The following is a 25,812-nucleotide window of genomic DNA, read 5'->3' as shown; positions in this document are numbered from 1 at the left end:
TGACTCCTGACAGAGACGGGGCATGTCAGATACCGATACAATGGAATGACCCCAGCCAAAAGGCAAAGACAGCTCTTGAGTTTATTTCAGTCACTCTGGTTTGAACCGACAGCAGTAATCCAGACAAGAAAGCAGGACCTCACAGACACAGTGGCACAGGAAGTGCTGAGCAACCAAGGGAACATCTTCCTCATTTACTCACAGGCAACATACACTGCACCTTCCTCATCTTCACATGAATTGGAAACAAGGAAAATCCAGACTTCATAAATCATGCAAATACTCGTGTAGAATGGGATGGAGGTAAACCAGGATCCAGTTTGCCTTATGAAAAGAAGTTAGTTCATTGCCATCTGCTCTCTATAATGGATATCCTAACTGAATGCAATTGAGTATGACACAGCAAAGTCACTTTAATAGCTGCTTGGTATAGGAAAATGTGAGATTATGACTGGGAAAACTAGGAGAGGTTGCCTGAAATATGATTGCTGTTTTAGACTACTTTTCATAGATAAGCATGTTTCCAGCATAAATTCCCTCGATTTCGAGGCTGGTACTCATGTGTGAGGTGCCTGAAGAAGCTACTGTAAAGAGAGAAGAAGAGCAGGAAGAGGAGAGACAAAAGCCAAGACAAATGAAAAATATAGTAAGACTTTGTGAAAGGTTCTCTGAGCCAAAGCAGTCAAGACAAAAAGCAAGCTCCTTGAACAAGCAGGTGGTGTTGAAGACAGCAACAGCCCTGCAACAAAAAAATAATCACAAATCATTCACTGTCAAATACCCACTGTTGAGAGTATTCCGCTTACTGATTTCAGACATGCCACTTTCAAGATGTGAACTGGTTGCTATACAAATTTGTAGGGGAAATAGAAGACAAGAGAGGCTACAGGAAACAGCAGTCACACATGGGTGTGCTGGAAATCTGAAATGAGCCCTGAGCATAATCTAGACATTGTAGCATATGAATCCTACCGTTAAAACATTAAATAAAATGTAAACACAAAGGAATTCTGAATATTCCTGTCTCTCCTCTTTATATATGTAAAAGTGGTGCCATTCCATGGCACTCAGGACCAGTATGCCAGATTCTTCAGCAGTGTTAAGGGACAAGATAAACTTGAGTAGATGACTGGCCTGCCAGTACTGAAGCAGTTAATAGGCAAATCAGATAAACAAGGCTCAAAAAGTTGTCATCTACAGCTCTTACAAATCACCATGCTGTCAATTTTGATTGATGAGTCTGCAAACACAGGAAAAATCATCCCCTCTACACAGACTAATTAAACAAATTTGGTTTGTATCAAAATGTTTACTATAAGCAACTGGAGTATACTGAATATGAGTTTCGTTAAAAGGAACAGCAATATGTAAATTTTTTAGTTCTCTGAACAAAATGAATAATACAGAAAATGTTGGTTTAGATCCACCTAAACAATCAAATGAAATTTTCTGAGATAAATGAAAATTAAAGTTCACTTTATGTTGTAGGAAGAATTTTGCGCTACCCATTTCAGCGCTGGGAGATTTTTTTTTTTTTTTAAATCATAAAATTGAATTTAGGCCAATTCTAAACACAGCATTAATTGAAACTAACTAGCTGTTTAGTTTAGGGACTGGTTAGAAAGAACATTCCACTCTCCTGCCCCGAAGTCTATACTGAACTCAACATTGTTAATTTACAGATATTTTAAACTTCTTTTCAGTGAGTAAGCCATATTTGTGCAAAAATGTTCTACTGCATTCTGTGAGAAGTAAACAGGTATGATTAAGAATTACTTTCAGTCTACATTTACGTCTCCTGTCCTGGGATCAGGTTCCCCATTATTTAACATTCCAAAAGACACTGAAGACATTACAAGAAGTGAAAGAATATACATGAATTTAACTGCGACACAGTTCTGCCAGGACTGTGCCACGGTTACTGGGCTGACTGTGTCCCTCAGCTGTATTCCCACTGAAGCCTCACCTCTTGGACATCAGTAGCAATGACCAACTTAGCAACAGACAAGGTCTTGGAATTCACTGAGTTATTAAAACAACACACAAACATATTTTACAACTTGTTTACTCAGTGTCTGCAAAGGGCTTTGAGCACGACAGAGTAGGATGAGTTACATAATGGATATGGGGTTTTGCAGGCTGAGCTTTACAATATATTCCAGTGGCAGAACAGAGCAGTATATGCCTGGCTTTGCTTCTTAAGCAAGTGTTTGGAACACATTCCTTTACTGGGCTGTTGCTCATTTACACTAATTCACAATGGTAAGCCATTAATGATTCAAATGCAGTCCCCAACAGCACCTGCGGCATTTCAGTAAGGTTTAATGTGTCCCCCAATACCTCTCTTCCTACTGCAACTACCTGGATGAACACAATTTTTGACAGAACATAAACAGGATTGCTTTAGACTGAGCTAGATTTTCCATTTTGTGAATGCTCTCTGTGTGGGACAGTGTGATGAGCCAAAGTGTCAAGCAGCCAAAGTCTATTCTCATTTACACCAGCACAAACATAGATTACACTCCACCTCTGTAAAGGAACGTGTCTTAGGGAGACAGGAGACCAAACTTCCCTTTAAGAGTAAACAGACACCATTCAACACATCACTGCACCTGGCTTGCTAATTCACATTATCACTTCAATAATTCCCTCTGAGAGACTCCCAGTAAAAGTCTAATACTCTGGTAAAGATCCAAATCATATTAAACAGGTGTAGTCACTTACTGGGGAATGAGTTCCTCAGGAAGTGTAAAGACCACTTATATTTGGAAACATACAAACAAATGACATTTTTCTTTCAAAACACTGATTGATATTGATCTTTTCAAGAGTGATTGATACTGCATGGTGTCTTACCAGTAATTCGAAAAGATTTATTTGGCAAGATGCATTCTCATGGTCTGTGGTCAAACGTAGTACATCCAAAAAAGCACAATTAACTAACTATAGAGTCAGTTAAATGTTTAATTTCTGGTGCACATGCCTGCATGTTATCATCCCTGACACAACTCACCACAGGCAGTCCTTCTCACTGTATTATCTGTGTCCCATCAGTAGGCTATTAGACTTCAATCGTTGCATTTACCATTTTAATAAGACTTTAAGAATTTTCTTTTCAAAATGAGCAGTTACTGAAGCTGTAGAGAAGGGCAGGTTTAAGTAAAGAGCCTGCTGTCCAGTACAGTCTTGCTTTTCCTTATACCCAATTCTTACTACTTCTAAATGACAGGAGAGGACCGAGCGAGGGTCATCAGGGCCTCACTGCTCAACAGGCAGGACTATCCTGCCTGCTGCAGGAGAAAAGTGTTTTAAATGGCTACGCAGCCCCATGTGCTCTGAAATACACTGCGAAGGCCCCCGGCATGTCTTCGGTTGCTCTCTGACGTGCTTGGTGTGCCACCTAGTGACAGGCACTTCTTCTATTCCCCACCCACCCCTTTCTCTTGTCCCTTCCCTACGCCCACTCAATGAACAAAATACACACACAAACCAGGAAAACTTAAATGCTTACAGAACTCCCCCTACAAGCCCTGCATCTACTCGTCTTTTGTTCTTCACTTATTCCCACTATCGTCCTTCTCATACTCACATACTGTCCCATCCAAACACAGATCTTGCAGCTGTTTTAGAGACACTTGTATTTTGCTGGAGCATTCTTTCACTGGGTTAGCGAGTTCTGTTATCACTGGCTTCAACAGGGTTCTGGACAAAAGGAGCAAGGTAACAACAAAGGGAGGGGTAGCTGGTTCCACCTGAGCTTTTCCAAGGCACAAGCATGGCTCAGTGCCAGGAAACTGCCCAGCTCCAGCAAATCCAAGGGAAGGAGGATGATACCACAGGTGAATTCTCAAAGGCACTGAGCCTCAGGCTCATTCCTGCTCTCTGCCTCCAAGTAATACAATTGGGAAAAACAGTACCGTGTGTTGCTCCAGGTTTGTCTTTCTCAAGCATTACACTGCAACGCCCTCCTTCACATCCCCAATTGCCCACTTCCTCCTACCCCATCCAAAGCCCTCAGATTCATACACAAGTGCCTCATCAGAGATGGGAATCAATTAAATCCTGGATTTTCCAGCCTGTTTTGAGAAGAACTGTTGTCTTATGGACGAGCTAATGGAATTCTTAGCTTCCAGTCTGACAGAAGCAGCAGAAACACGGGGTGACACAAGGATACTTCTGTGTAAATCAACATCATAAGACATAAGCAAGCAGAAAAAATGAAGACTGAGGGCCAAACTCACATTTGATGAGTCAAAGGAACATACAATAGGATTTACAAACTGTTCTCTTAAGGCTTGCCTACAGTGCCTTCCTCTGACTTCCTTCAGAACTGTAAAAGACAACTCACACAGCACAGAATTAAAGAAAACTTCAAAACTGTGAGCCTAACCCACATACTTAATGCCTTCCTTGAAGGAAACGTGTGCCTGCTCCAAAGAATGGAATGAAATGACTCTGCTGGTATTATCACATAGGCAATAATTTCAATTTTTCAGCACTAAGCAGATGTACTTACTATTAGAAACATACTTGAATGCTCAAAAATCTGCTAGCTGTATTAGAGAAAGAAGCAAATACTGTAATTCCTGCATTCAACAGTTCCTGATCTTGGGATCAGCCAAGATAAGGAACACTCTCAGAATTAGTATGAATCCAGGAAAGCAGAAATTCAAAGTGCTGTAGCTACCCCAAATTTGTTCCCCCTGTTTCCTTCTGTAACATGGATGACTGAATGTGATGCTCACAGGAAGAGCAGGATTTTATATAGGAGCTAATGTAGAATAACTGCTATTCCACAATGACTGCTCCAGGGTCCTCCCTGTTCAGACATGGCTTAAAGTCTTGTACCTAAAACTGATGCAGATAACCACTCCCGACTGAGAGAGGCCACAGGAGACTAAAGGCTACTTGTACTCAAGGTTCACATACTTCTGTAGGAAAAGGTGCCTTCTTACGGTGTGAACACAGTAAAAGAGATCAGAAAATAGGCATCTGTGGAAAAAAAAAAAAAAAAGACAAAAGGATGACAGTAATGAGAGAACATGTTTATTAATTGAATCCCTATTTCCCAATATAAGCCTACGCAATGAGAAACCCCTGGAGCTTTCATGAGATGTGCATGTTAGGTGGCTTTGCCAGCTCAGGACTGAGTACATTGAGGAACACATTTTGGCAGGCCTGTTCCATGTGCGGTTAAATCTCTCCAGCTAAGTCTGGAAGAGGCTGGAAATACACTTTTTATACAACAAAAGCAGCATGAAAAGTCAGACTGTTACTTCTATTTTTCCCTTTTTATCCTTTAAGTACCATCCTTCTTTAAATGCACTGCTAGTTTCATTTCTAGTCCCTACATGCTGAGGACTTTGCAAGTTTTAAAATGACACTGGTAACACAACAATATTTTCAGGTTCTTAAGACCATAGCGTTAATACAGCTGCTTAAGTTATTAAATAAATTTTTAAAAATTGAACAAGCAATCATACCTTCTAAAAAAAAGCTTAAAAAGCTTATAATTTACCTGAGTGCACTGCAGAGAGAGCACCTGACTAGGGCAGCTTCTATGGCATGAAAAGATCTCTTACTAGCTTTTAGTATCAAAGAGAAAGTGGGTCTGCTCTGCATGCTGAATAGGAAGGTGACTGTAACTGACATTCCACATTATTTCCACAGCTGCCTGTTTCCCTTTTTGTAACTGAATGAAGAATGCATTGTTTTGAAAACCATTTTAAGACTTTGATTTCCCATTACACTTGCTGGATGATGGAGCCATAAATACAAACCGCGTGAAATTCACTGGTGATGTGATAAGTGCTGAGTGGTCGAACCACAGGAATGAGACCAAAACTTAGAATGGCTATTAAAAACAGCTGTGGATGAACCGTATCTGGGATCATGCGATATCCTTGAGCTGGAATTTGCAATCCCTAGAAGCTGGGCATCTAGTTATAATTCAGGTCTTGGAAAACACTACCCCTTCCCACTGCTCCTTGTTGAAAATGTGTATTTTTTTTAAAGGACTTAACTTCAAGGATGAAAGTGCAGGACATTAACAGTGAAAATCCACCTTTCATGGACAGGACTGGTGTAAAAAAACATTGCTACGTAAGAAAATCTCTGCCTCCAAAGGCCTGGAATTCTAACAGATAAAGCAGAAGTATGGTTACGCACTCCTATTATTTCCTCCACACACTAGGGCGTGTGGAACAGCACAAATTTCTGTCAGTCGAGATTAAACAGAATAGCATCAGAAAAGGGACAGTGAAAAGCTTCTATCATTGACTTAAACAGCTCTTTGTCAGGCAGCAAGGGCAAGCAGCGGTGAGGGTCCTGGGTTAAGTTTGTGGCTCTCTGAGTAGCAGGTCGTCTAGTGCTATGGCTTACAGTTTTGCAGCACTTCCGAGTGACCTGCAGGCTAAGACTGAGAACATCAAGCTTGCCCCTGCTGGCAAGGCTGGTCCTGTTCCCAACGTGGTCAGTATAAGGATACAAAGCACAAACCCAGCAGCGGCTAGCAGAGGCGGGGTTTCGTGAGTCCTCCAGGAGCAGCGGGAGGGAGAGGAGGTCGGCCTCCCCCGCCCCAGGCCCCGCTCCTGAGGGGGTTCTGTCACCGCGGCCCCGCACTACCTCTCCCACACACACCTGCGAGCCTGGGGGCGCCCAGCAGGGCCGCGACCACGGTCTGTTCCTGGCTGGCTGCAAACAGGGCAGCCGCCACCGCCCCTCAGGCTAAGGGAGGCCCCGGGGAAGCCGTGCCCCCGGCCAGGCCTAGGCCACCGCCTCCCCCTCCATCGATTGCTCTGCGCGTCGCAGCGCAAGCCTTCGCCGGGCCTCGCGTCTCCCTCCGGCCCCGGATGAGCCCTCCTTGTCCCCTCCCTTCCCGCCCATCGATGCCTCGGCGCTCGCCCCGCCCTCCGCCGTCACGCCACCGCTCCCGGGCAGTTGGGACGCCGAGCGGGTGGGAGCGCGGCAGGCCGTGGCCTCCCACCGCCGGGGACACGCACCCCTACCTCAGCGCGGAGGTGAGGCCCGGCCGCCCGCCTGGGGGCGGTGGGGCGGGGCGGGACGGGGCGGGGGCCCCGGCGGCCGGCGCGAGACCTAAGCCCCACCCCTTTCCCGCGCGCCCCCCGACCCGGCCGCGCGGGGGCCCGGGCCCGGCGTGTGCTGCCGCCCCGCGCCTGCGCAGGGCCCAGCGGGGCGGCGGGCAGCGCCGGGCCCGGGCCTGTCCCCCCCGCCCCCGCTGCCGGCTTCTCCCTCCCGAGCGGAGGCGCGAGCGGGCCGCGGGCCTGCGGGGCCCCGGGCGGGTGCCGCATGCGGGGCTGTGGAGGGGCCGGGCCGCGCGTGGGGCCAAGCCGCGCCGCCGGCCTGACGCCGCTGCCCGGTTTCTTTCAGGAAGCTGCGAGGGACGATGCCGGTGCCGCGCCGTTCGCCCCCGCGCTTCGTCACTGCCAGGCGGCCGCGCCGCTGCTGAAGCCGGGAGCGAGCGCTGACCCGCCGCCAGCGGCCGGCCATGGCGGCCGGCTGCCCGCCGCCCTTCGGCGACCCGGGCGAAATGCGAGAGGGGTTCCTGTGCCCCCTCTGCCTGAAGGACCTCCAGTCGTTCTACCAGCTTCAGGCGCACTACGAAGAAGAGCACTCGAGTGAGGACAGAGACGTCAGAGGACAGCTCAAAAGTAAGAGGCATGACAGTGGTGCTAACGCGTTCGTTTTCGCCGTGTAAAATTCCCCGTGGCGGAAGCCGCTTGTGCTGCCTGTACTCTGAGTCATAGCACAGAATCGTTCAGCCTGGAAAAAGACCTTTAAGATCATCGACCCCAACCCTTAACCCAGCACTGCCAAGCCCACCGCTAACCCGTGTCCCCAAGTGCCACCTCAGCATGTCTTGTAAATCCCTCCCGGGATGGGGCCCCCGCCACCCCCTGAGCAGCCTGTGCCAGTGCTTGACAGCCCTCTCAGTGAAGAAATTTTTCCCAACATCCAATCTAAGCCTCCCCTGGCGCAACTTGAGGCCATTTTCTCTTGTTACTTGAAAGAAGCGACCGACTCGTACCTCGCTACAACCTCCTTTCAGGTAGTTGTAGAGAATTGTCTCACTTGTCTTAAGAATACTAAAATACTAGTTGATGTGCATTGCCAAGTGGGGTACAGAGTTCTGTTTTTCTATATGCCATCTTAGGCCAAGGCATAATTGTTGTGTTATTGCCAATACTTTCAACAAGTAAATTCCAAATCAGGCACTTAAACAGTCATCACTCTTCAAGTATCTGATTTTATGCATGAATTTTGTTACTGGTCTGCTGGGGTTTTTGTTTGTGTGTTTTTTTTCTGATGACTCTTGATTTACACAGTAACCCAGATGAATTCCCGATCATTACTTGAAGACCTTACAGGATATGGTGAATTTCTGGTACTTGCCAGGTACCAATTCATTAATCCCTGGTTTTTGACAGTAGATAAAGCCGTTGTTGCAGTTAAAGTTAAGGAATGTGGTTGGTGGGAAGAGGTGGAAAAGAGTGTGGGTGGTGGAGCTGGCTGTAGATGCTGGGAGTGTCCCAGGGTTGTGCTTTGGATTACCAACTGTTGCTGCTGTTTGAAAAATCCCTTTGAGTTCTGTTTAACTAAAATATTTTTTTTTACTTCTCTTGTGTACACAGTGTCATTATATTGAGAGAAAAATACGCAAAACCTGGTGATAAGTCTGTTCCCTGCAAAAATCTTTCTGGTTTTATTATATTAGAGATAGCAGCCTGGCAGTCTTGAATTTTTACCCTCACCCCCTTTTTTTTCTCCCCTCACATTGGTGATTATTATTTCAAAAGTCTTTTCTCAGTGAAAAGTTTGTTTTTAACAAGCCTATCATAGGGGTAGCACAGTTGAATATTTAATGAATCTTTAAGTTGCTTTCCATCGTCTAGCTACTTCTTGGCTCTTAGCACTGTGCTCTTCTTGGACAGTGAAGGTAGATTGGTCAGTACTGCAGTCATGTTCTCATCATGCGTAGATACAGTGATGTAATAGCTGCATCATGAAATGCTTCCATGGAGCATTTAAACCACAACAACAGTATGGTTTTCATTGCGATTAGAGAAAACAGCAACTTAAGCCTGGTAACTTTTCCCAGGTGCTTCTTTTATTTAATACAAAACACCTGCATTTTGATTTTGGTCTAGTGTTATTTTAATCTAAAATAGTGTACTGTGGCTTCTCAGGCTGTCTTTCACATGTGTTCTTGCGTAAAGGATGTTGGTTTCATCTGCTCGCTTTCTGTCCTAGTTGTTCATGTTAAGGTCTATCCAGTGAAGTCCCTTCTAGAAGAAAGGCCAGCAGAATCATCTATTTAAATTACTTGTTTTAGGGACTCGTGTTCAAACTGTGGCTCACAAGTGGTTGCGCAACTTTGTGCTGAACTCTTGACTATCCTAATTGTGGAATTCTAGAAATGCTTACAAATCACCTTATTACTTCAGTTGAGTCATGCCGAGGAGGTTAAATTTGACTTCATGGTAAACGAGACCGTGAAATTTCGCTTGAAAAGCTTCTGTGTCTGCAGCAAAGCCCTGAGGCATCCCTACTTCCTTTTTTGAGTATGTCAGACTTTCAAAGTCTCGAGTGCATCTACATTTTCGATGCAGGTGGTGTAAAATCCACTTAAGAAACTTCAGTGTCTAAGCTGTCCAGTATGGCAGATGGGGAGGGGGGAAGGTAATCCTCTTTCTTAAATGGTGTTGCAGTGCTGGCAGAGCCCTTGCCAACTTGACACAGTTGGGTTGAGCAGTGCACTTTATATCACTGAGTGTCATTTTGGGAGGTAGCATGACATCAGCAGCTGAAAAACAGCTAGGAATTGCTATGTTGGCATGAGGAGCCTGCTGGCACAGCCCTAGTGGCTGAAGCGCAGAGGGGGCAGACTCTGGTAAGGTCAAGGTGGAAATTCCAGTGTTTCAGACAATAAATAAGAAAATTAGAAATACGAGAGGACATGCTAACTCATGGTTCCCAGCAGCTTGTAAGAAGGCTTGATGTATAAAAGATCCAGTTCAAGGAGGTACTGAGTGTGTTTGGAAAAGGACCACCCTCAACTTCTGCTAGTATTCAGACAGGAACATAGCTGCAAGGGCAATAAAAGCTCTGAAGTTTGAAGTTCCTGATGTTTATATTTTTTTGGCCCAGGAGACTGCCCTCCTCTCACTAGCATTCATATGAGGTGATGCAGTGGGCTGTTTGGTACTCTTGAAATTATTCAGGTGTACAAGCACACTGAAATTTGTAGTTTGAGCAACAAGACAAAGAAAGTGCTGAACATCCTTGAGTTGTGAAAAAATCATTGGGACTTGAGAGAATGAAGATGGTGTCTATATGATGTCCCAGAATGCTGTGAAATGGGTCCCATAGTTGCTAGGACAGCTTACCGTTCTACGGTGAAGTCCCTGAATGGAGTGTCTAAAACTACTTTGTCATTAGGACCTTAGTGCTACTACTTTATGACAGATAAGAAAGAGCAATTTGTGCCATCTGTGATTCTCTGAACCCTGTTCTGGTTCTAAACAGAACATGCCGAGGAGAAACTTGTTATCAAGGAGAAAGGCTTGTGCTAAAAGATGAGGAATAATCCATACTGGTTTCATATGACAAATATTCAGTGACTACATGCCACGTTTGATAACTTGAGTTTAACTTTTTCAGATCTAGTTCAGAAGGCCAAAAGAGCAAAGAAGAAATTGCTGAAACAAGAAGGAGATGACAGAACTGATTCTGGATCTCAGGAACGATACGAGTCATTCAGCTATGGTGGAGTAGATCCATACATGTGGGAGCCCCAGGAAGTAGGTAGGAGAGCTAGAAGGTGATACACAGTGGGGTTAACTTTTCTTTTAATCTTAATTGGGTACGTGCTACAGTATTGCTGAAGTTGCATGGAATTGTGTCTGCATTGCATTTGATTTGCTGTAGCATGGAGTTATGGTTTGCATGTTGATTTTGTGCAGCCCACCTACGTTGTCTGTGGGATGGGGAAAATGCAGGTAATGGGGTGGGGGGTGGGGGGTAGAGGAAGTATACAGTCAGTACCCCAGCAAACTTTGAGAACAGGATAGCTGTTAGTCACTTTACTGTGCCTGAGCCATTGAGGCCTGGTGGTGGATATGTATTTACCCCTGTGCATCCAGCTTTGTTGAAATGTTCTGCAACCACCTTGTGGCTTTTTACAAAACAGATAATCCACTAATTAATTATTATGCTATAGTTATAAAAAATCTCCAGCTTTTGGGCTACACTTAAAGTAGCTGTTAGTTTACCTGCCTGACAGAAAGCTTGTCCATCAATTTTAAACTTTCAGCTTTTTCCCTGGATTTGAGATGTAGATCATCTTTCATTAAGAAGAGGTTTAATTTTTTTTAAAAAAGGGGGGGCAAACCCCCACCCCACCCCTCTGAATATAAATCTACATTTGTAGAATTTGAAGGATAAGTCGACTGAGCTTGTAATTATAAATACTGCTACTGGAAATTGCCTCCTACTATTACTGGAATGTCACATTTTCATGGGGAGGAAGCAGCACTATCTCTGCTAGTAAAGTGTTCCCTGTGCTGCTGACAGGCTAGGACTTAGTCCTTTGGATCTGCGGAGTCTGGTAATTACACTTTTGACTTTAATTATTTCGGCAGCAATCATAGTATAAATATTAGCTAAGAATAAATTTTGGCAGTGAACTAGCAGAAGGTTTCTGAATATTAGAGAAATGAGAACTGTTTTCTGATCAGAGTGGAGCAGGTGAACCTTACAGGTTTTAGAGTAGGATTTGGTGGGTTTGTGAAAGAGACTGTGTGATGTCTCCGAAGCAGTGGTGGAATTCAGTTACCCAGAGGGGCCCTTTCATTCCTGTGAATTCAGCTTTGGAGTTTTTTTTGTTATTTCACTAGTATGAGGAAGTGAGATTCTTACAATTACATAGGTAGTATTAAAAAGCAACATCTGATTTTGTGTTCTAGCACTCGGAATAAAGATACTTTTTTGCATTACTATTAAAAAAAAAATATTTTTTCTGTAAATTTGATTTTTTTTTTAAATACCTCACTCATCTGACTAGGAAAAGGATCAAAACTGAAACTTGAAACCAACATTGTAGAGTATGAATTGTACATTTCTTAAAAAGATGCTAATATTGTTCCTTTGTATAGTTGGTGATCAGTTATCTGTATATCTGAACTGTCATCAAGGATTTGATTCAGAACCTCTGAAGGTGGAAGGATGATCAGAATTCTTAAAGAGAAATTGCTGTTGCATAGGCCTCCATTAATCATTGGACCTGCTTCTTCCCTTAGTTCAACATTGTAGCCAGGAAACTAGAGGGAGTTGGTTTTGAGACTACTACTAGTTGATAATAGCTTGCCAAACGTAACTGAGGGCTGAAGAGGGGGGAAAAAAAATCTGTTGCAGATGTTCTCTGTAACATAGTGCTTGTTTTCTGTAGTAGAAATAAAACACTGTTTATTGCTAGCCTGGAGATTAGGCTTTAACCTGCATGTTTTATTTAGAGCAGCACTGTGAAAATGCAGGTTTCTAATCTGTCTTTAAAATTAGATTAGAACATGAGAAATAGATGTGAACAGAAGAGACAGCTCTCTTTCAAGAGGCATTTAAATCCGTACAGAACACCTGGGTCACTGTGCAAACTTTCTGCTATCTCTCCAGGTGCTATGAGAAGCCATCTTTCTGATTTCAAGAAACACCGAGCAGCCAGGATTGATCACTATGTAGTTGAAGTCAATAAGTTAATAATCAGGTTAGAAAAGGTAAATCTGCTGCTTTTTAATATTCTACCCTTCTGAATGCTTCCTAGATGAAAAAAAAATCATATTTTAGTATGAAGTGTGCCCATTTATCTGCCAGTGCACTTTATAAGAAATACTGAACTATGACTCTCCTCACGCATAACTGTTTCCTTTTCTATCCTTGAGTGCTGTGCTTGGTCTGACCCTGTACTGTGGATATGATTTCTGTTTCTATGCACTGTTTTCAAGCTGAAGATGCTACTTCCACATGCTTCAAGAACCATCTGTTTTCCTGTATGTTTTCTCCATCTTTTACTTTACTAAATTTCTCTCTAATGTTTTTGTCATGATTCTTCCAGCTCCTTATTCTTCAAAATCTGCCAATGATATACTTACTTTTTGGCTCAGATGCAGTAATGTTGGATGCTGGAATGATTATGTCAAAAATGCCCTGATTTGTACAGGTTTGGCATGCATTGTTTAGCACTACTTGTGTGAATATGGCATTAGAAATAAGATAGTTGCAGGAATCTGGTGTAAAACAGGCTGAGACTCCTATCTCCTAAAAGTGTCAGGTTTCTTTTTCTTGTTGGGCTGGGTTGTGTTGGGTTTTTTTTCTTGCAAAAGTACAGTTTTCTTGAATGAATTGTTTATCATCTTCTAGCTTACATCGTTTGACAGAGCAAACACTGAGTCAGCTAAAATAAGAGGTTGGTATGAACTTACCTCAGGCTCTTTGCTCCTGTAGTTTAACCAGCTGAGGAATTAATTGAATGAATATCTTATCTTGTGCGTATTCCCTCCCCTCTTGCTTGGTCACAGCTATAGAGAAGTCTGTTGTGCCTTGGGTCAGTGATCAGGATGTTCCGTTCTGTCCAGACTGTGGCAATAAGTTCAGTATTCGAAACAGACGGCACCACTGCCGCCTTTGTGGATCGATTATGTGCAAGAAGTGCATGGAACTTGTCAGTCTTCCTTTGGCAAGTAAGTACAGTGTGTGGTGTTAATTCCTCCTTTCCTTAGCTCACTCAGGGTGCTAACTGCATCCTGGCTTGTTGCCATCAGGAAAAAAGCTGCTGGTAATATTCTGCCTTTGCAGAAAACTTGGCCCTTAATGTATCATTGTTTCATGCAGACACTTGTCAGTGAAACAGAGTAAGAAGAATGATGTCTCCATTCTTTGTCTCTGTTCCTCGTTCATCTTTGGAAGTGTTACATAACACTGAAAGAGTTACTAGAAGTAGTAGTATATACTAGTAGTAAATGTATTTAATATTTAGTGTCTTATCCTACTGAGTACCATAACTATGAAGTATTAACTTCAGGAATTTTAAGTGCCAAGGTTCTTGACGTGTAAGATTACTGTGGCTATTTCCAGTCTTGCCCATGGTTGTCCAAATGCTGACATTAAGGAAATTCATCCACAAGCCTTGAAGAAGCCCTTCAAACTTCATTTTCTTCATCTAGTGCATTGGAGAGGACACAATTCTCCAAGAGAATGACATTAACTGTGCTTTTTTGAGCATTCAAGCATAAAACATGGACAACATTAATGTACCTTTTCTTCCACATGCTATCCTATATGCAAGCTTCAGCATGAGAAAGCTTCTAGGCGTGAGTAGGTGGTTCTCAGCAGTCTGCTCTCTAGGTGCTTTTAGAATGGAGCAGGATTTACAGTGAAGACCCAAATTCTCACTTGCAGTCTTGGTTGTCATTGGTTCCTTGCATGTCTTTCATGGTTTTCTAATTTACCTGAGTATCAAGTTTCTGTTAAAGCACAATTCATTTGTGTTGGTAAAATCTGTCGGCTTCTCCAATCACTGTAAAATTACCTGTGTATAATTTTTAGGCAAACTCACTAGTGCCAGCAAAGAGGCCTTGGGTTCTCATACTAGCCCGAACTCCTCACCTAATAGTGTCCATGGTTCCCGCCGTGGCAGCATTAGCAGCATAAGCAGTGTGAGCTCAGTTCTGGATGAGAAGGATGATGACCGTATCCGTTGTTGTCGGCACTGCAAAGATACCTTGTTGAAAAGAGAACAACAGATGGATGAGAAAGAATACACTCCGGAGATTGTGAAACTCTATGAGGTAAGTCAAACTCTTTGCTGCTGTGATCCTCAGTGTATCTATCTGCAGTTGTCATTACCTGGTTTTCGGCTTGTTACCTCATGTCCAAGCTCTTATTTTATGATTTAATACTCGCTTTCAAAAGTGAGTTCAAAAAGGCTTTATTGGGTGTTTATGCCACCTAACAAGGGTGTATTGGAAATTGTGGAGCCAGTTAACCATATAGTATTTATATCCCATGATAACTCAAATGTTGTTTTAAGATACATCTTCATTCTAATTGTCTGGAACTAATAGTTCTGAGATGCCTTTCTTAAAATTTGAGCTATGTCAGTTGGGATTCCACAGAACAGTCCTTGTTTAAACCAATGACATGCTGTGTGCTTTGTTGATGGGCTGCACTGGAACTACAGGATTCAATGTCAGCACTGTTGTCCTCACACTGATGGCAAGTGCTTTTTTGAACCATCTGTATCAATCGACAGCATATGGCCGGAACAGTGTGTTCAAATATGCTTCGAAAGCAGGTACTGACAATAGTCAGGTATCTTTTCAGTAAAGTCTGCACACACCCCAGGTTAATATTAATGGGAGTTTCTGCTGGTGCACTTTATGAAGAGGTTTAAGGCTAGAAGTTGTCCAAGTCATCCATTAAAACAGCTTCTGGATTCAAAATTCACCTTGCAGGCGTACAGGGAGACTTCCTTTGTTCCTGCCCATGCCATCTGTGTTCTGAGGCTAACTGGAGGGTCATGTCATCCTCAATAGTTAAATGGCTTTCACCACAGTCAACTTTGAATGTGCACAGGCAGCATGAAAGGTTTATGTCGGCACGTTATTGCATTAGTTTTATTAACATAAGTTACTTATACATTTTGTTTTAAACAAGAAACTCCGACTCTGCATGGAGAAAGTTGACCAGAAGGCACGAGAATACATAAGGATGGCAGAATCACTAAAGTAAGCTCCATTTGCTGTTGTTATTTATGAATATATGTATTTTTCCTCCCCAAAAGCATGGGAAGGACTAAAGAAATGGCATGCTAAGGCTGCAGGAGTATGTAAATTGTAAGAAAAAGCAGTGTTAGGTTATCTGTTGTCTTTTGGATGCTCTTCAAACAAAGTAGTATTTAATTAATTATTAATGGTCACATTGCATACAGAGAAGTCCAATTTATTTTTTTAAAGTCAATTTCCGGTGAGGCGCCACTGTCATACTCTGACATGTCATGTTTGCAAAAAGGAAGTACAATTCTTGTTGTGTAAATAAGCCTCTTTGAACTGTTGAAGTAAGATACTGCTGCCTTCAGCTGCATGGTATGGCTTCCAGGTAGTGCCAGCAGCAAATGCTTCTCACCTGTTCTTGTGTAAAGCGAGCCACCTTCACCTGACAGTTGTTCCTGAATCTGGCTGGCCTGCCCTGTGCTGCAGTGTATAAGCAGCATTCACGTATTGTGCTTCTGTGCATAGTTTCTTGTGGTACTGTTCTCTCATTGGGGTAACTTAAACCTCTCCAGCTATATCTGCAGGAGGTTGTCATCTTATACTTCTGGCTTGTACAGTAGAGGAGTATAGACATTGGTCTTAGACTATGAAGGACGTTCATTTGGGATGTTAAAGTTCATAAATACTTCTGTACCTGTCTTTTAGATCGGGTGGTATAGTAAAATTAGGCTGTCGTTCATCATAACAAAACCATTTTTGTAAAAACACACCTGCCAAAAGGAAGAAACAAGTATAGAAGGTGAAAACCTAGTTAGGCTGCTCCTGGTTTTTGTCAATTCTTCATGAGTTGGTGTTATGTGGCTTGACAACTGAGAAGAGTAAAAATATTAATGTCCTTGGATAATGGAAGCACATGTCAGACTTCTTACTGATGAAATTAAAGATTTCTGATCAGGACTGAGTCTCAGAAACTTGGATCATATGGATAGTGGCATTGCTTTTGAGAGAGTGATCCTTGTGTTTTGTATTTGTGATACAAAAGGAAAGGAAGTCTATAAACTGCTGAAAAGTCTTTCCCAGTAAATCATAATTTGTTTCATCAATAAATGTGATATTCTAGTAAAGTGCATGTAATTAATTGTGTCCCCATGTGGACGGTCAGTTACTACTAGCATCTTAAATGCTTTACCTATGTGGGGTTGCAGGCTTTTGCTTTCTGACAAATGCTAGTAGAGATAACTATTTTACTTCAATGGTATAGTTAGTTCCTCAGTCAGTCTGTTTTTTCCATACCCAGTTGCCTGGAAAAAAACCACAAAATAGATGCATTTGCTAAATGTGTGTATATTTTAGATGTTACTGGTAGAGACGCCTTCCTGTGTTAAAATACAGTTTCTCCTATAATAGTAAATAATAACGCAATCATAAATAAAATTCTCTTCTGTGGAATGTTCATGTTCACAAGATGATTGTCATTTTCCACTTCTGTCACAAAGAAAGTTTTTAAACACAACGAGCTAGAAATAAAATCATTCAGCCCCTTTAGTGTTAGCTGTTCTTACCATTGTTGAATCTTGGTCGTCTTGGGATAATTTTTAGTGTTATATATATTGTTAGCTGGGTGCATGTCTTACAATAAAATTGTATTTATTTCTTAGTGCTGGGGAGACAACCTACAATCTTGAGCACGCTAATGACTTGAGGGTGGAGATTCAAAAAGTATACGAATTTATAGATGCCTTAAGGTAAAAGATCTCTCTCTTCACCCCCCAGCATGTGTCTGTCTCCCTCTGTTAGGACTTCTCTGTAGTTTTTCTCAACTGTTGGTGTCTGTGCTGGTGTAGCACATACCTGTTTATTCACATGGATAATCAATTTGTCTGCCCAGTTGTAAAGAGCATGTGAAGAGGTCGCTTCTGTTCCTGTGCACCATCAATTTCTACTTCCCTTTCCAGCCTTAAAAACCATGCATATGCATTCCTCTGCAGTGGAAATAACTAAGCACTGAGGAAACAAATAGCAGCACAATTTGGGGTTTGTTTTGTTTTTAATTAAAAAAAAAAAGTACTAGTGGAAAATGTTATAACCTGTAATACCCAAAATCGTTTGGTTAAAAGAATGTCAGAAAGCTTTCATCCTGTATTGTCGCTCTCCCTTCTGCTGCATTTTTGCTGGCCCTTGATTTTGAACTGACAAAGCTGTATGTTTGTTTTGGTTCAGTAAGAAGATTTTGAATCTAGGCTTGCATGAAGATCCCCAACCTCATCCTAAAACACTACAACTTCAGAGAATGATAAGATACTCAGCTACACTTTTTGTTCAGGTAAATGGAGCTTATGTTATGAGCTGTATGTGTGTTTTGTACAGTGTTCTCTTCTTGGCCAGACATCCCTGTGGTTTGAAACTGTTTTGACAGGAGGTTTAGTTCTATACATTTTCTGTAGTTCCCCTAATGAGTTATGGTAGCCTTAAATGAGCTGGAATACAGATGGCGTAGTCTGAGCAGCATTGAGTATAGGGACCTAAGAAAATGTGTGAATCTTGTCCTTGTCTCTTGCTGAGATGTGAACCTAGTCTGCAGTGCAGTTATGACAGCAAAGACGTGCTCAGAGTTGCAGCAGTGACTGCAGCATAGAAGTAGCCTTTATTTGTTTGTGGGGTGTTCTGTTGGTACCTCTCCTTTCAAGTACTGAATGCCTGCAAGCAACAGTGTGAATATTTCACGTTTTGCCAGGAAAAACTGCTTGGCCTAATGTCCCTGCCAACCAAAGATCAGTATGAAGAACTGAAAAAGAGAAGACTGCATACGGTAAGACAGGTTAAGATCTGTTACATCTTGCATCAGGGCCTCCTTCAAGGGCCTGGTAGCTGCATGTGTATGAGTAGTTGCCTTGAACATTGGATTCCAGTCTTTCATTTTTTATGCAGATCATTCCATACCCTTTTTCAGGGATTCATGTAACTGTCATTGTGTTCTGTCCAGAACTAAGTAGGTGTGTACTGAGCAGCTGAATACTTATAGAAAGCAGCAGTGACTTGGCTGCCCATGCTGTTTCTGCTGTAGTGCATGCAGAGCAAGCCCTAAACAAAAGTATGTTAGTTCATGTGGATTTTCAAATTGTTTTCTGGAGTTCATTTGCACAAGTAGAATTTGGAGATTTCTATTCGTGGTGGAAAAGGACATACTGGAATAAGAATACCTCTTCAGAGAGAGAGAGGTTTTTTCAGTTAGGAGGGAAGATGACAACTGTAAACTAAACCAGCTTTATCTTGAGGTAGAAATTAAGAAATACGAGTTGTTGCACTCCAAAAGCTAATGGTATCGGTGACCTTTAACACTGTTGTTCTATTACAGATGTCTGCTGTAGTCAGATGTGATACGGTTCCTGTCCGAATTAATCTAGACCACTCTTTGCACAGTGGCACTAGGCATTTTTTTGTTCTATATAAAGCACTGTCACTGCTCCTACTTGCTCTCAAGTTTGTAGAGGCAGATGCCATGGGATTTCAATCAGTATCATCAGAAACAAACTGAAGGGAAGCGCTTGGGTAGTAATACGAAAATAAGCATTTTCTGCAAAGCAGGCAAAAATGCAGCTGATCCCTTTAGTGACGGCCAGTAATGTCTAAGATCAGCTAACTTCTTGTACCTATGGATTCTTAGAACAGATGTTTTTCAGGCTCATGGTGTTTTCTTTACTACATTTTTTGTTGTTGTTTTAGGTGGCTCTTGAAACACAGGGAAAACAAGAGGAAAAGCAGAAAGACTTTATCTCCAGAGCTGCCATTAATGGTGATGCAACTCACCTTAAAAAGGGAACAGTGAGAAAATCTGAAGGCTGGTTACCTACATCTAGTGTATCAAGGGAGAGTGAGATAGCGGACCCCCTCCTCCAGCAGATTGACAATATCACGTCTTTTATTAAGCAAGCAAAGGCAGCTAATAGGATAGATGAGATCCATATGTTGCAAGAGAACCTGAGGCAGCTTCAGGATGAATATGATCAGCAACAGACTCTGAAAGCTATCGAGCTTTCTAAAAAACAGGCAGAAGAGGAAGAGATGCAGAGGGAGGAACTTCAGGTCCTTCGTGAAAAAGAGTGGGAAAGAGAACACCAGAAGTTCATGTCTCGGCACTCAAGGACATGCTCCTTAGACTTCAGAGAAGTCAAGCAGCATCAACATGAAGTTGCAAAAGAGGACTGGAACTTGACAGCACATGCATTGGATTTGGATATTACTCAGAGCAAAGGGGACCCATGTTCTGAAACTCCTGCTGTTGAGCAGCTGCCAGCTACAGAGCACTTGACCTTCACACTCAAACCCCAGAATGTCCCACAGCGTGGCAAAGAGCAAGACCAGACAGCCTGTCTAAACCCATTTGAAGATGAAGCAGATACCCCTCAGTTACAGGATGATTCTACTAACCCATTTGTCAAAGAGACTCCTCCAATGGCTTCTTTCTCTGACACAGCTCTGCAGAGTGATAAAAAAGAATATAATCCATTTGAAAATGAAGAGGATGAACAAACAAATGGAGCACCTGGCAGTGCTTCAAATCCTTTTGAAGAGAATGAAAATCCATTTCAAAAGCCTGGGGGCAGTTGGAATTCTGGGAATCCATTTGAAGAGGGATCTTCCACCAATCCCTTTGAAGTGGAGGATGGCAATGAGATCTCTGGAGAGGAGGCTATAGAGGAAGAGCTGCTTCTCCAACAGATAGATAATATCAAAGCTTATATATTTGATGCCAAACATAGTGGACGAATGGATGAGGTGGAGGTACTGACAGAGAACTTAAAGGAACTGAAGCACACATTAGCAAAGCAGAAGAAATCCAACTGCTGAAGCAGCAATAGGGCTGTGTAATAATTAAGTCTGCTGTTAAGTATGGGAAGGTAGAACAGATACTTATAAACAGGAGTACAGATCACAAGAGGGAATTCTGAGAATCTTGACTTTTATGCACTTTCAGTTAGGCATTTCCACTACTACTTGGTCTTGAAGAAAGAATTATTGAGGTATGCTGCTGGTCTCAAACACTTGTACTAAGAAATTTTAAAATAACTCATTACAACATCATTTTAATGCTAACTCGTCCTATTGCGTGCTTATTCTGGTTACAGTGGTTAGGGAACTATGATTTGGAAATGTTTGCAATGTTGGTTTGTCATCTTTTCCCCCATTCTGTTGTAGTATTGACATTTCAAGTGGGGCTTTGACTAAAGAAACACAAGATCTTTTCTAAAACTTCCACATCCTCTGATAATGGCACAGTGCAGTGTTACAGGCTAGTGCAATTGCCTAATGGTGTTAGGAGAAAGTGCTGTTAAAAGGCTGCTGTGATTCTTTGAGGTGCAGGATGTACAAGCTTGCAGATCAATTTTGTGCAATGCCAATACATAAATGGGATCTTAAGGCTGAGAACTTTATAACTGATCTTAATATAGTAACTTTTTAATGAGTTTATAAAAATTCCCAAGTAAAATTTGGATCAACTTTACTTTTCCATTTGCTCTGAGCACAAACTATCATGTAGTAGAGCACACTGTGCTGGCTTCAGAGATCTGCTTGTGAGGGAACAAGTGTCTACTCAGTTCCAGGGAAAAAAGCATCAGGCTAGCACCATTTCACACTATAATATAAAGGGTGACCCTCCAATTCCTAATGATTTTATGGAATGTGTTACAGATTCCTTTAAATTCTCTGGGTGACAGAATGATCATGTTTATTTGTGAGACTGGAACCCTTTCTTTGTAGCATTCAAGAAACAAAAGTCTTGTTTACAATGGAGAGCTGAAGTGCCACTGAACTGGAATTGTGTGAAAGCTGGAAGACAAAGTCTGTGGCTGCAGTAGTGCCAAACAGCAATTCTCTTTCATATTTGATGCCCCTCAGAAGTTGTTGGGAGAAGCAGGCATGTCTGTCTTAAATAAGAAGCTCCACACTGGAGTAATCTCGTGGATCCTGTGGTCTGGGGGAAGACTAGTGATGGATGGCCAGCACCTGTGGTGCAGGAGGGCTTAGAGCTGGGCTTCTGCAGATTGGTGGCAGAAATGTAGGATAACTTTAGGGTTAGGTCTGACTGTGCCTGCAAAAATCAGAGCCTGAGCTCTGATTTTTATCTTTGAAAGGCAGAGGTCCATCATCAGACGTGTTTGAAAGGGTGGTGGGGAGGGTTTAGTCTAAAGGGCATGTTTATTTTAAGATGAAATAGAGTAATATCAGGCAGATCACGCTGTATAGCACAGTAACAGTGGGCTTACTCAGAAGTGTAAACTTTTTTGGAACAGGACATGTCTTTTTAATATGTATTAGCATAGCTGTAGCCTAAGCATTGCATATTTTAGAGACACATAATTACACAACCTAAAGAGCAGAAACTCTCTAATACTTTTATTTTGCTGTAAGTAAGTGTAGCTGGGGACTTGTGGAACTGTTTTAGAAAAACAAACCACTTATATCTTCACTTAATAGCACTAGTAACTGTTCAAAATAACTGAAAGCAGCCAGTTAAGGACAACTGACTTTCTTCTTACTATAGCCTACCTCTGAAGTTAAAAGGTGTGGAACACATTGTCTTAAGACCATGAAATTTTTATACTGAGATGTTTTATTGACTCCTTGAGTATTATTTTGCACCAAGCAAAATGAAGAAGAGCATTCCGAAAGGTTGTAAACTAACAAAACACATGCAGTGTGCCACCAGATTTATGAAGGCAGCAAAAAAGAAATGTTGAGATAGCTGAAGATAAGCCCTGGAATTGTTTAACAGAAATAGTACAAGGTAGTTATTTAAGGCAGACTTGTTTGCTAGCCAAGAGGATTGCTCCCTGCACTGTAACACAAAGGTTTTTTTTGGTATCAACATGAAAAACATGGTTTTGGCAGCTTCAGCTTTCACATTTAAAAAGTGGGTTTTCCCCTTGTTAGAGCTGTCCTGCCTTGTTTGTATTTTCAGTCTAATACACTAATAATTGAAGTATCCTTATTGTACACAGTAATGTATTTTTACAAGCAGATAACAGACTAGCATACCTCATGATCTTTGCCAGTGTTAAATGTGCCAGACTATAGACATCCGATACTGAAGTCATCTCCAAAGTGAAGACCTTACGCCTAGTATCTGGACTGCCGTGAGGCTCACAAAGGCACAACAGAACGAAGACATCTTAACCATAAAGCTCAATAACTAGGATTGACTTTTGTTAAAATTGCATGCACTACTCTGTATGGAAACTTTGTAAACAGAGATGAAATAAAACATGTTTATTTTGTGCTGCTTGTCCTTGACCGTTTTTACAGGATGCTTTCACATGAATCACTGTGCAGTTTTGTATTCAACTGTTAGCTTGGAAATGCTGAAACACAGTTCTACAGTAATCTGCATATGTAAGCCTGACTTAAAGGTATGTGCAATTACCAAATTGCAAGAAATACAGTACAACCTGTCACGTGTTTATATACTGTTATTGGTACCATGTAATTGTTTTGTGGGGCCGAAGCTACAATGATTCAGAAGGTTTTTTGACCACATGCAGAGAGCAGGAGTGTTTGAGGTGTTAAGAGGAAGTATATAGCAGCACTGGACTTTGAAGCATAATGGACTCGCTGGCTAGAATTTGCTGGAAGTTGATAAATCTAGGCACAGTTTGCCTTTTTGTGGCTTTAAGGAAAAAAAAAAAAGAAGACCATTCAGGAAATTGTCTTACGAGTAGCTTTTTTTTTCTTGAAGGAGAATAAAGGTAATCGTGAGGCATATCTTTTAAATGCTAACTTAAGTGTTCTTCAGTGCTGGTAACTCTCTGCCTTGATCAGTGCTGCTCAGAGCTGCACTATCAGCTGCAGAAGTTCTGTCTTGTTAATGAGACTTCCAACTGTTTGAGTGGTAACTAAAAAAATTAAGAAAATTCAGGCTTTAGTTTGAACCTGGAGTGGCATTATCATTTGGCAGTCTTCAGGTGGTACAAGATGGAAATCAGCAGAAATGTTTTTACACCACTTTCTACAAATTGTGGAATTCTGGACTGCTTCTAAGATTAACTTTTTGGCAACCATGATCTTGGTTTTGCCACAACCTTATACATGCTGGCATGAGTAGGAAGGAAACAGGGCTCTGGTCATTCTGTCTTTCCTCGTTCTGTTTTCTTTCTACGCAGTGTTGACTGTAATGCTTTGTAAAACTGGTGCCAAAAAACCTGGGTTTTTAACTTAGTTTATTTTTCACTTCAATTATTCTAGTTGTAGCTGTAAGAAAACTTGAGACAAGGTTGTCTGTACTATATGAACCTGCTTGTTCCCATTTCCAAGAGCTGTTAGCTCTTGTTTCTCATTGAAGTACCTTGATCATCCAGCCCTGAGGAAAAACAACTGCATAACTTGAGACGTCAGGCTGATGCTTCATTTTTTGTAGCAGCTTTGTATTTTCCCCTCATCTCTTTGGGCAGTGGCACAAAAGCAGGGCAGGGGACTTGGCCTTCAATTTCACACATGCATTCTCGCAGATGATACTTCCTGGGCCCAAAAGTTGCTGGATGTGACAGTTTTTTTCTTTCCCTTTCCTCTTTTTCAAGCGTTTCTCTGGAAAAGAGATCCATTTGTTGCCATCAGAAGCCTGGACAGCATTATTTCCTCTCCCCTCCCTGGACCCAGGCTACCAGAAAGATGGAGTGACAGTTCCTAGCTCCTGTCAGGTTTGGCTGGGAGGAGCAGCGTTTCTGTGTACTTGAAAAAAGCTTGCAGGGATGGTGTGTGACGCATGCGAGGCTGTACGTTAACCCAAGCGCTACTTACTTGCTTTTCCCCAAGATTTTCCTAATGTGCTCGGTTATCTCTTTGCTGGTTTTATCCTCCACGTCGACCAGGACTTGTTCTCCGCTCTCTGCCAGGAAAGATTCGCAGCGGAGCGTCAGGTGGTGCCCGCTGCCCCCTCGGTTCCGCACCGGCCGCCGGCGCGCGCCCCTCCGCCGCGGCGAACGAGCCAGGGCGCGCGCGGCCCGGGGGCAGCGGGCCCCGAGGCGAGCGCGAGGGGCCGCCCCGCGCCTGGGGGTCCGGCGCGCGGGGGGAGGGGCCCGGGGCGCAGGCGCCGGCCGCACCTACCCAGGTAGAAGCGGAGGAAGGGCGAGGGGGTCATGTTCCTGAGCAGCAGGATCTGCACCCAGGGGTTCCTGTACTGGATCTGGGGGACGCTGAAGAACACGAACCTCCTGGGAAGGGGAGGAGAAACAGGCGAGCGCGAGCCGCGGCGTCTCCGAGGGCGGCGCCACCCCCCGCGCTCCCGCCGGCTCACCTCGCCCCCGCGCTCCGCTCCCCCGCCGTGTTGTAGTTCACGGTCATCACCTTCACCGAGCTCTTGAAGACGATGTCGCCCTGGCTGAGGTACTGCAGCGTCCGCCGGATGGGGAACCGGCCCTTCATCAGCATGGCGGCGGCGGGGCCACGCGCGGCTGCCTGCCGGCCGGAAGCAGCGGCAAGCACCGCCCCGCGCGCGCACCGCGGCTTCCCCCGGGCGGGGCGGGGCGCTGCCTCACGCGCCGTGCGCAAGTGGCGCCCAGGCCCCGCGGGGGCGCGCGGCGCCGGATCCCGGCCGCAGCCGGCCCCGAGCGCGCGCTTCGGGAGGCGAGGCGGCGGGCGCGGGGGCGTCGAGGCCGGGACAGGCGGGCGCGGCGCCCGGAGCGAGCAGTGCCGCTCGGCAGCAACCGCGGGAAGCGGCGGACAGGGAGATGACCCGGGCGCGGCGGGGGCCGAGCTCCGCTTCTGTTGCTGCCGTTTGTAGTAACGGCATGCCTTGATGCAAATTACATTTATGAAACATGCTGTTAGCAAGGGGTATTTTTTGTTAGGGGCTTCGCCCCCTCCCATTAACTTTCATTTAAGCAGGTTAAAAAAGCAACTTAATTTAATACATTATTTGGCACGGCCTGAATGAATGTACGTTTTTGTCTGTAACGTGGCAGGCAGCTCTGTGAAATGCAAAACATGCATTTTGTGCTTAAGAAAAATTTGCCCAACTCGATGCACAGGGCACACA

The 25,812-nt window shown here is 43.3% G+C and overlaps 2 protein-coding genes across 6 annotated transcripts; one reads left to right on the top strand and one right to left on the bottom strand.

The window, feature by feature from the left end:
* Nucleotides 1-6,874: 6,874 nt before the first annotated feature.
* Nucleotides 6,875-23,060, top strand: RBSN (rabenosyn, RAB effector). The gene is made up of 12 exons (XM_055804557.1): nucleotides 6,875-7,019; nucleotides 7,390-7,670; nucleotides 10,681-10,824; nucleotides 12,688-12,788; nucleotides 13,432-13,477; nucleotides 13,590-13,751; nucleotides 14,617-14,858; nucleotides 15,727-15,797; nucleotides 17,441-17,527; nucleotides 18,003-18,105; nucleotides 18,517-18,591; nucleotides 19,506-23,060. The coding sequence occupies exons 2-12, from the start codon at nucleotides 7,508-7,510 to the stop codon at nucleotides 20,628-20,630; spliced, it is 2,319 nt and encodes a 772-aa protein (XP_055660532.1). The 5' UTR covers nucleotides 6,875-7,019; nucleotides 7,390-7,507; the 3' UTR covers nucleotides 20,631-23,060.
* MRPS25 (mitochondrial ribosomal protein S25) lies at nucleotides 14,198-25,262 on the bottom strand. Of its 5 annotated transcripts, none has more exons than XR_008747303.1 (6): nucleotides 25,072-25,262; nucleotides 24,882-24,988; nucleotides 24,576-24,663; nucleotides 24,124-24,362; nucleotides 14,677-14,791; nucleotides 14,198-14,534 (listed from the first exon to the last, which is right to left on the bottom strand). XR_008747303.1 is itself a non-coding variant. In XM_055804559.1 (5 exons), the coding sequence occupies exons 1-4, from the start codon at nucleotides 25,203-25,205 to the stop codon at nucleotides 24,170-24,172; spliced, it is 522 nt and encodes a 173-aa protein (XP_055660534.1). In that variant the 5' UTR covers nucleotides 25,206-25,262; the 3' UTR covers nucleotides 15,996-16,552; nucleotides 24,124-24,169. The 5 variants fall into 5 exon arrangements, 2 of the variants coding, with proteins under 2 accessions (XP_055660534.1, XP_055660533.1); XR_008747304.1 differs by having other exon boundaries at nucleotides 14,198-14,519; XR_008747305.1 differs by lacking the exons at nucleotides 14,198-14,534; nucleotides 14,677-14,791 and adding exons at nucleotides 15,996-16,552; nucleotides 16,972-17,083.
* Between the last annotated feature and the right edge of the window lie 550 nt (nucleotides 25,263-25,812).

The sequence above is a fragment of the Falco peregrinus genome, chromosome 5 (assembly GCF_023634155.1).
Source record: "Falco peregrinus isolate bFalPer1 chromosome 5, bFalPer1.pri, whole genome shotgun sequence".
Lineage (NCBI taxonomy): Eukaryota > Metazoa > Chordata > Aves > Falconiformes > Falconidae > Falco > Falco peregrinus.
This window is presented reverse-complemented; position numbering and strand designations above follow the sequence as displayed.